The sequence below is a fragment of the Spermophilus citellus genome (assembly GCF_964194105.1).
Source record: "Spermophilus citellus genome assembly, chromosome: 4".
Lineage (NCBI taxonomy): Eukaryota > Metazoa > Chordata > Mammalia > Rodentia > Sciuridae > Spermophilus > Spermophilus citellus.
The window spans coordinates 21,607,973-21,617,582 of record NC_138185.1 but is presented as its reverse complement, the minus strand read 5'-3'; the positions used below and the strand labels follow the sequence as shown (position 1 = coordinate 21,617,582).

Sequence of the window (9,610 nt, the reverse complement as noted above, 5' to 3'; positions counted from 1 at the left end):
TTTTGATGCTGGGGATTGAACCTAGGGCAGGGCCAGGTGCATCTAAGTTAATGTTCTACCACTGAATTATCCCCCCACTCCTAAAAGGAGCCATTTTAAACCAGTGTTGTTCTCTTTGGGCTCAGATGAGTTTAGAAATATAAGTGAATCATGGCGGCAGGCATAAGGGAAGTCACCTGAGTGCTGGGAATTCTTCACCATTTTTCAGCAAGGGTAGAAACCATTATTCCCCTTTTTGTTTTGCATATGAGGAGGTAGTTGTTAATTATCCTTTCCCTTCGGTCTCCTCCTTTTCCTCTGCTTCTGAGCAGATTTAGGAGAGGTAGAAAAAGCAAACGTGATAAGCTTCCAGGGATGACAGAAAGTTTCTATTCCCTACCCTTGTCTCAGACCCTACTTCTCTGTTTTGCTCAGTAATACTTTAATTTTTTAAAAATATTTATTTTTAAATATTTTAAATAAATAATATTTTATTATTTTTAAATAAAATACCTTTATTTTATTTATTTATATGTGGTGCTGAGGATGGAACCCAGGGCCTCACATGTGCTCTACGGCTGAGCCACAACCCAAGCCCATACTTAAATTTTGAGTAGAACTTCAAGCCTTCGACTTTACCTGTTTAAAAGCAAAAATCTCTAGAAGTGTGACTTCATTAGGCTGTGATTATTAATCATTTACACATAACCAGTTTTTTACATCTTTTCCTGAGAGGGAGGGACAGGAAAAGGAACATGGAAGCAAGAATTTGGGAAAAGGAAGGCAGGGAAGCTGGAAGGGGCAGATTCAACTATTTTACAATTTTATCTAGTGTGGTTTTACTTGCTATCGCTGGTGCCTGAGTCTCTCCTTCTCCAACCCCATCTTTTATTTACATGATAGTTTAAACCTACAATAAGAGGGAAAAATAATTTTTTTATAAAATAGATATTTAAGTATAAGGGGAAGAAGCAAAACAACATAAAAAAGTGAGAATCTAAAAATAATAGACAGATCGTCAGTAATAGATAATGAACAATAAAATAGTGTGTCATAAAGATTAAACCAAAATGACATTTTATTATATTGAATTTTTATTTCAACATAGCAAAATAAAATGTCCAGAAATTTTTGTTTTGTATATTTTTAAAAATTCATAAAAACATAAACCTGTCTTTGAGGAGAGCCTTATATAAAAATATTAGAGCTCTCTGGATTAAATAGCATTGATAATTACTATTAGGTACTTCTCAGGCCTTCCCAATTGCTGAGGTAGTTCAGTAAAGAGCAGTCCTCTGTGATGCTTCTCTCTGTGAATTTTAACATAATAAAGCATAAATAAAGTAGAATAAGCCTTATTGTGCTTCCTACTCCCTGTTGGTGGTATTATTCAGAAAATAAAAAGGGACTCGGGCATAAATATGAGCAAAGAAAAAGGATTTGTTATTCAGTCTCTCACATCACTAGAGATTACAACTGCATCTTAAACCCAGACTCTGAAAGCATACACCCCTTTTGTTTTGGATTTGATAAATGAAATTCTTCCTTTGTTTTTCAGTAAAAAAAATCAGAAGACAATATGCTCCTTTCACAAGAGGTCTGTCTCTACTGTGAGACTGGAATAGTTCAAAAAACCAAAGATTCAGAAAATGTTAAAAAATAATCACCACTTTTGCTCTAACTCCACTTTTTTTTTTTTTTTTTTTTTTTACAGAGTAGGATGTATATTCTATCCAATTAAAAAATAAAGTATACTAGCTTTTAGGTAAAAAGTGTTCAACCTTTGCATTTGATGAATTTGATACTACTACTTTACAATATTTGATTACATGAGTTCGTTTACACCATGAGCTCAGCAATACATTAGTTCTAGAGCAGATCTGCATTTATTCCTGTTCAAGGGAAAGGACAGATTGAAGAAAAGTAGAGGAGACCAGTCAAGGAAGGGAGCTTTGGAGCCAGACTACTTGGCTTTGGATCCTGGCTTTGCCATTTATTAGTTGTGTGACCTTGGCCAAGTCACTTTCATGTTTGGTTCCACAGCTTCTCCATCTGCAAAATGAATATAATAAAAGATGAAGATATTATAAGGACTAAAAGAGCTAATCATATAAAGTACTTAGAGTTAGGCTCATTATAAGCACTCAATAAAATGTTATTCATTTTTATTGGATAATACAGAAAATGGACTAGTTCAAAAGTGAAGAATTGGTTACATGTAATGAGACCAAGAAGATTATGGCAAGGGACTTATGCACTGAAATGTGCTCTCTGCATTGACGTTTATCATCTAGTGGCCATTCTCAAGGTGTACTTCTGGTTCTGCTTGAGGGTCAAGATTTAAACCATCAGGGGCTGGGGATGTGGCTCAAGTGGTAGCACGCTCGCCTGGCATGCGTGCGGCCCGGGTTCGATCCTCAGCACCACATACAAACAAAGATGTTGTGTCTGCCGAGAACTGAAAATAAATATTAAAAAAATTCTCTCTCTCTCTCTCTCTCTCTCTCTCTCTCTCTCTCTCTCTCTCTCTCTCTCTCTCCCCCCCTCCTCTTTCTTAAAAAAAAAAAAAAAAGATTTAAACCATCAAAAGCAACTAGGGTTAAGGCGGGGATTGTGGCTCAGTGGCAAAGCACTTGCCTAGCATGTGTGAGGCACTGGGTTCGTTCCTCAGCACTACATGTAAATAAATAAAAAATAAAACTACATCAACAACTAAAAACCATTTTTTAAAAAAAGCAACTAAGGTTTCATTTTAGTTCAAAGCACCTGCTGGCCCCACATTCGAAGACCTTTTGGGCAGTGATCCCCTTGAAGCCACACTTGGTACACTGTCACATCCCTATCCCTCAAAACTAATCTAACTCAGTATGAATCATGGAGAAATTTGTTCCTCAAGATGCCCTGGCAGAGGAATGGGGTGGAAGGTGGTGGATAGGTGAATAAGGATCCACGCTGCCCACTGTACAACAAAAGCAATGGAGTTCATTATTTTGGTGTCTCTTCTTCATCTGCCAATCATTCCATTTCTTTTCTCTTTTCCTCTCCACATCCAAGAGGCCTCTCCTTTGCCCTAGACAGATCAGCTCTGGCTCTTTGTTATGTTCCTAAACCAAACAAGAGCCTGGGAATTAGAGCAACTTTCTAATTAGTCTAGCATGCCCCTTAGGGATTTTCTATTTTCTACCCTTCCACATGCAGCTTATCAAGGTATTCACCCAACACAAACTAATTATTTTCTTAGAAAATTTTTACTTACAAATGTTATTTCTTTTTATTTTTTTGCTTACAAGAAAAATTTCTTCTCCTATGCTTTTCAGAAGGCAGTGGGTACTCAACAAGTTTCTATCCAAGAGTTATTTGAGGATCTGACAGTAGTTGTAGGAGAGAAAATAAGGAAAATGGGAAAGAGAGGGAAGAAAAGTGGAATTGGCATAGGTTTAGCATTATAGCTTTCAGAAAGTTTTTATTGCTTGAAGTTTTTGTTTTGAAATTATTTATTTTTTTGGTACCAGGGATTAAACCCAGGGGCACTTAAATCACTAAGCCACATCCCCAGCTCTGTTTTGTTCTATTTTAGAGGGCCATTTGGGGGTTTGAACTCAACAGTGCTCTGCCACAGAGATACATTCCCAGCCCTTTTAAAATTTTTCGGAGATAGGGTCTTTCTATATTGCCCAGGCTGGCCTTAAACTTGTGATATCCCTGCCTTAGTCTTTCGAGTAGCTGGAATTATAGGTGTTAACCTCAACACCTGGCTTGCTTGAAGAATTTAAAGAGAAATAGAAAGGAAGGAGAAAAGGGGACTTTATAAAAGGAACTTTATTAAAGTCCATAGGGACTTTATAAAAATACATATTAAATAGGAAACTACAAAAGTGGACTGGTATTAAGATTGTTGACAATTAAGTAGCCTTGACAAAAGAGCCAACAATACTAACATTGCAACATTGAATTTTTTTTGTATTGGGGATTGACTTGAGGACCTCCCGCATACTCATACATATACTCTTCCACTGGCTATACCCTAAGCCCTGGGATCTCTATTTTTTATTTTTTTTAGTACTGGGGATTGAACCCAGGGATGCTTAACCACTGAGTCACATCCCCAGATCTTTTTTTGTATTTTATTTAGAGACAAGGCCTCCCTGAGTCACTTAGGGCCTCACTAAATTACTGAGGCTGGCTTTAAACTTGCCATCCTCCTGCCTCAGCCTCCCAAGTTGCTGGGATTAGACGTGTGCACCACTGTGCCCAGCTAGAATCTCTTGAAATGTTTCTAGACCTGTTTATTAAGACTGGAACTTTATGAATGTTCTAGCATGCCTTAAAAATTTACTACGTTTTTCACTGTATCTGAAAATTTAAATCAAGAACTGCATAATTGAAATTAGGACTGCAGGGGCTGGGATTGTGGCTCAGTGACTGAGCACTTGCCTCGTACATGTGAGGCCCTGAGTTCAATTTTCAGCAACTCATAAAAATAAAATAAAAATTAAAAATTAAAAAAAAAAAGAAATTAGGAATGCATATTCTCTAATTACTTAAAGGTTTTGACAGAAAAAAAAAAAAAAAGCATGCCAGAGGTAAGTAAATGGGTGGAGGTAGCTTCATGTTCAAGTCTGGAAAAGTGGTGTGTGTGGGGGGGTGGGTGTGTGTTAGTTGCTGGAATGGTTTCTGAAAGGATTGGCTTTTACCTGCATTTCTAGGTAGGGAGACAGCCCATGAGCTTCCTCAACCAGCAAACTGATGGCTCGGGTTCTGGTTCAGCCATTGCCTTCTGGACTCGGAACAGAGCCTGGGAGACGATGATGCGCAGAGAAGGCTCAGGGTCATGTAGCATCTCTCTCAGATCTAAATGGCAAGAGAACCAAGGGTGGACCTGAAAGTCCTTTGAGGTTTCTGGAAACGAGCTGGGCTCTAAATATAGAACAGCCTCTGTGTCCAGAGGCCAACTTTCTCTAAGACACTGAAAGTTTTTAGGTTGGTGGATGGATTCTGATTTAGAATCAGACCTACAAAACCTACTAGTTCTGAGTTGCTGCATAGTTTACTCCTCTGAAATAATCACATTCTAAGTAGTACACCTAAAGTCAATTCATCTGGACCTTCCAAACCATGTCTAATGTGACCCTCTAAGTTTCTGTGTCCTAAATGTAACCTAAACCATTATTCCCTTCTCTCTTCTCTGTCTGTCTCTCTCCCTCATGGTGCCAGGGATCAAACCCAGAGACTGGTGTCCTTTTTAAATATTTTCTTAAATTTTTATTTTTATACTTTCTTATTGCAAAAGAAATATAAGTTCATTGTGTAGAAAATATATGTGACAATACATGTAAGCACTAGAAGAAAATAAAAGTTACCCATAATCCTGCCACCTAGAGCTAACCACTATTACTTCAGTATTTATCTTTCTGGTCTTTTTTCTAGGCATTTATTTATATATGTATGTTTTTATTTTTTGTTCAAATGAAACCATATAACTCTGTAATTGATTCTTTTTAAAATATTTTTTTAGTTGTAGATGGACACAATACCTTTATTTTATTTGTTTATTTTATGTGGTGCCAGGATTGAACCCAGTACCTCACACATGATAGGCAAGCACTCTACCACTGAGCCACAACCCTGGCCCCTGTAATTGATTCTTATTTAAAAATATCTCATCATAATTTATCTGAGTCATTTAAAAATTCTTGTGTAATGTTTTTCTTAGCTATTTATGATTCTACAATGTGGGCATGCTATGAATTCACTTATTCCCAATCTTTTCCAGTCTAAAATGTTTCCTATTTATTATTCTAAATAACACTGAAATGGACATTCCTGTAATTATTATTTAAAAAAATTTTTTTTAGTTATAGTGCAAAACAATATCTTTATTTACTTATTTTTATGTGGTTCTGAAGATCGAACCAAGTGTTCTACCACTGAACTATAACCTCAGCCCTAATTATTTATTTTCATAAGTTAAAGTCCTAGAAGTAGGATTGATAAATCAAAGTATATGCTTATTTTAAAAGATTTTGATATGTACTGCCAAAATTCCCTTTTAAAAAGTTGAACAATTTATGTTCATACAAGCATAGTGTATAATAAATATTAGTGTCCTTTAATACATCAATGTTGAGTATTACTGACAGAAAAGCATATATGGACACCTCATTTTATTTACAAACTTCTGATTACTAGTATTAGCAAATTTTTTTATGTATTGGGCATTTGTGATTCCTCTATGAACTGCTTATTCATTTTGTTTGTTACTTTTGTGAAGGTACAGATTTGTTTCTTTATCATAAGTATTTATCCTTATATTGTTATTTGCCTTTCAGTTTTGTCTGTTTCTTTTTTTTTTTTTTTTTAAGTTACTTTTAAAATTCTTTATGTAGCCAGATGCAGTGGTGCATACCTGTACTCCCAGAGTCTTGGGAGGCTGAGGCAGGGGGATCAAGTTCAAGGCCAGCCCCTGCAACTTAGGGAAACTCTTGTCTCAAAATAAATAGAAAGGGCTGGGGCTGCAGCTCAGTGGTAGTGAGTGCCTGGGTTCAATCCCCAGTATTATAAACAAACTAACAAAAAATATCTGGACAAATATAATCTTCTATTTTTTAATATTTGTTTTTTAGTTGTAGGTAGACACCATTACCTTTATTACCTTTATTTTATTTTTATGTGGTGCCAAGGATCATGCCTCATGTATGCTAGGTGAGAGCTCTATCACTGAGCCACAACCCCAGCCCCTTGATCTTTTATATCTACTTAAAAATAAAAAAGAGAGAGAGTGAGAGGCTTTTCTTACAGTACTAGGGACTGAACCCAAGGGTGATTTACCACTGAGATACCTCCCCAGCCCATTTAATTTTTATTTTGAAATTTCCCAGGCAGTCTTGAATTTGAGATCCTCCTGCTCAGCCTTCCAAGTCACTGGAATACATGTGTACCACCGTGGGTGTATCCCACTGTGCCCACAGTATCCTTATTAATATCTAATTCTCTATGCAAATGCAAAGTCCTAGCAAGGTGCTGTGGTGCATGCCTGTAATCCCAGCAACTTGGGAGGCTGGGGCAGAGGATAGTAGGTTTGAGGCCAGTCTCAGCAACTTATTGAAACTCTAGGCAACCTAGTAAGACTCTGTCTCAAAATAAAAAACAAAAAGGATTAGGCATGTGGCTCAGTTAAGTGCCCTTGGGTTCAAACCCTGGTACTAAAAAGTAAAAAATATAAAAATAAATAAAAATCTACATCCTCTTTATGGTTTGGAGTTTTTATGTCTTAAGTAGAATTTTAGCCTTTAAATGTGTCATGTTTATGGGCTGGAGATGTGGCTCAAGCTGTAGCGTGCTTGCCTGGCATGCATGTGGCCTGGGTTCGATCCTCAGCACCACATTAAAAAAAATAAATAAATAAAGATGTTGTGTCCGCCGAAAACTAAAAAATAAATAATAAAATTCTCTCTCTTTAAAAAAATAAATAATTAAATAAATAAATTTGTCATGTTTATTTCCAAAATGGAAGATTTCACTTTTTTTTTCTTTAAGTTTCTTAAAGTGTTTGCACTTAGGGCTAGGGTTATAACTCAGTGGTAGAACACTTGCGTAGCATGTGAGAGGCACTGGGTTCGATCCTTAGCACCACATAAAAATAAATAATAATAAAATAAATAATAATTAAAAAGTATACATACAATATTTTGCACTTAGATTTGTGTCTACATGTTCAAAAGAATACATAAAGAGCAGACATCAATTTAAATTTTTTTAAATTCAGACATCAACTTTTGAACGAAATAATTGAAACTTAATTTGTCATAAATCAGTTTAAATTGATATTTAATTGTTGTTGCCTTTTTCTGTTTAAATTTAGCTTTAAAATTACCAATGGTAAATAACATAAGTTTATTTTTAAAAGACTATTATGGGAGGGTGCTGGGGTTGTGGCTCAGTGGTAGAGCACTCGCCTAGCACATGTGAGGCACTGGGTTCGATCCTCAGCATAAAAAATAAAATAAAGGTATTATGTTCACCTACAATTAAAAATATATATTAAAACAAGGCCCTGGGTTCAATCTTAAGCAACACGCACGCACACACACACATACACACACACACACACACACACACACACACACACACGACTATCAGAATACCACATTTTTTCCTTTGATTTGTTTTGTTTTTTTGAGATTGGGGTCTTGCTATGTTGCCAAGGCTGGTCTTAAACTTATAGGCTCCAAGGCATCTCTTGCCTCAGCCTCCTGAATAGTTGGGATGACAGCTGCAAGCCACCATGTCCTGTCAAATAGCCTATTTGGCAGAGAAGCCACTACAAGGGAAGGAGGAATGTGTGAGGTTGTTTCATTAGGCTAAGCCACATGAGATTGCTGATATAAGACTCTTTTTTGACCTACAATTTGATAATTTCATATGATTTATCCTATTATATATATGTATATAACTTTATATACATACTCTAAATCTTCTATATAACTAACTTTTGAATGGAAAAGGAACTTTGGTTTCCCAATGTTTTAGATTAGAAATAATTTTCTTTTAAACAGATAGAATTAGCCATGTAGAATCCTACTCCATAGAATAATCTGGATGGTTCTTTTCTTCCTTCTTTCTGATATCTATGAAGAAATAGGAAATCTTAAGAGTGGCATGATTTTCTTAAATAGACGTTAGTCTCTGAGCAGTTTTAAAATATCAACACATACACACACATATAATACATATATATATATATATATATATATACATACATATATAAAATGAGATCCCTCTTAAGTTGCTGAGGGTCTTACTAAATTGCTGAGGTTGGCCTCAAACTTGTGATCTTTCTGCCTCAACTTTCCAAGTTGCTAGCATCACAGGTGTGTCATCACATTTAGCTACTTATATGTTTTTATTTTAAAAGTAGTGAAATGTTCAGGATTTTAATTTGGTTTTCAAGAAAATAATTCTGAATTGTGAGACAGCATTTCCTGGCATTTTCTAATTATAGAACTACTTCTTAAGTGGCAATAAATAATTCTTAGAGTACTAAATCTGCAGATCAGTACAATTACAGAAAATTTTCACTCATTGAAAATTCCAAAAGCATTTGCAGACAGTTGCCTTATATGACTATAAAACATCTCTACTGCCAAGTCCCACATCTTATAGGACAACTGCTTATCGATAATAGTGCTGAAATCATCTCTAGTATTTGTGAGGTATCATAAGATTTACTAAGATTGTATTTCTAGGTAATGTTTTATTTCCTGGCAGGAAAATTTAGGAACTGACCCCAAGATGTTAATTAAAGCTGGTTTCCAGATAAATAGGGTCATGTCTTTCCCTAAAGGGGGAATTGGACTAGGATGAGACTATCATTCAGCTGAGGTCACCAATGGCTTTGTCAGGATCCTTGGATGCCACAGTCTCAGCTTTGCCTGCCCATAGTCATGGGCTTAGATACCTTCCAAAATATGGGTGCATCCCAAATCCAAGGAGTGTTATCACTTACCATTCTGAATCCAGTCAGTGCCCTTTATACTGAGCTCATTTTGATCCATGTATTTTGACAAAAGCCCTAAACAAAGATAAAGTCAGTGAGTTATTATCATTAAAACATCCGGGCAGCTGGCAGAAT

At 36.0% G+C, this 9,610-nt stretch overlaps 1 protein-coding gene across 2 annotated transcripts in view; it reads right to left on the bottom strand.

Moving 5' to 3' along the window:
- Window positions 1-1,136: 1,136 nt before the first annotated feature.
- The window catches only part of MROH8 (maestro heat like repeat family member 8), a 67,650-nt gene continuing 59,176 nt past the window's right edge, over window positions 1,137-9,610 (bottom strand). For both annotated transcript variants that reach the window (XM_081291007.1, XM_081291008.1), the window contains 3 exons: window positions 9,485-9,550; window positions 4,674-4,830; window positions 1,137-2,031 (listed from right to left, as the gene is read on the bottom strand). In XM_081291007.1, coding sequence (XP_081147133.1) covers window positions 4,682-4,830; window positions 9,485-9,550 — 215 coding nt within the window. In that variant the 3' untranslated portion in view covers window positions 1,137-2,031; window positions 4,674-4,681. The remainder of the gene's footprint in view (window positions 2,032-4,673; window positions 4,831-9,484; window positions 9,551-9,610) is intronic.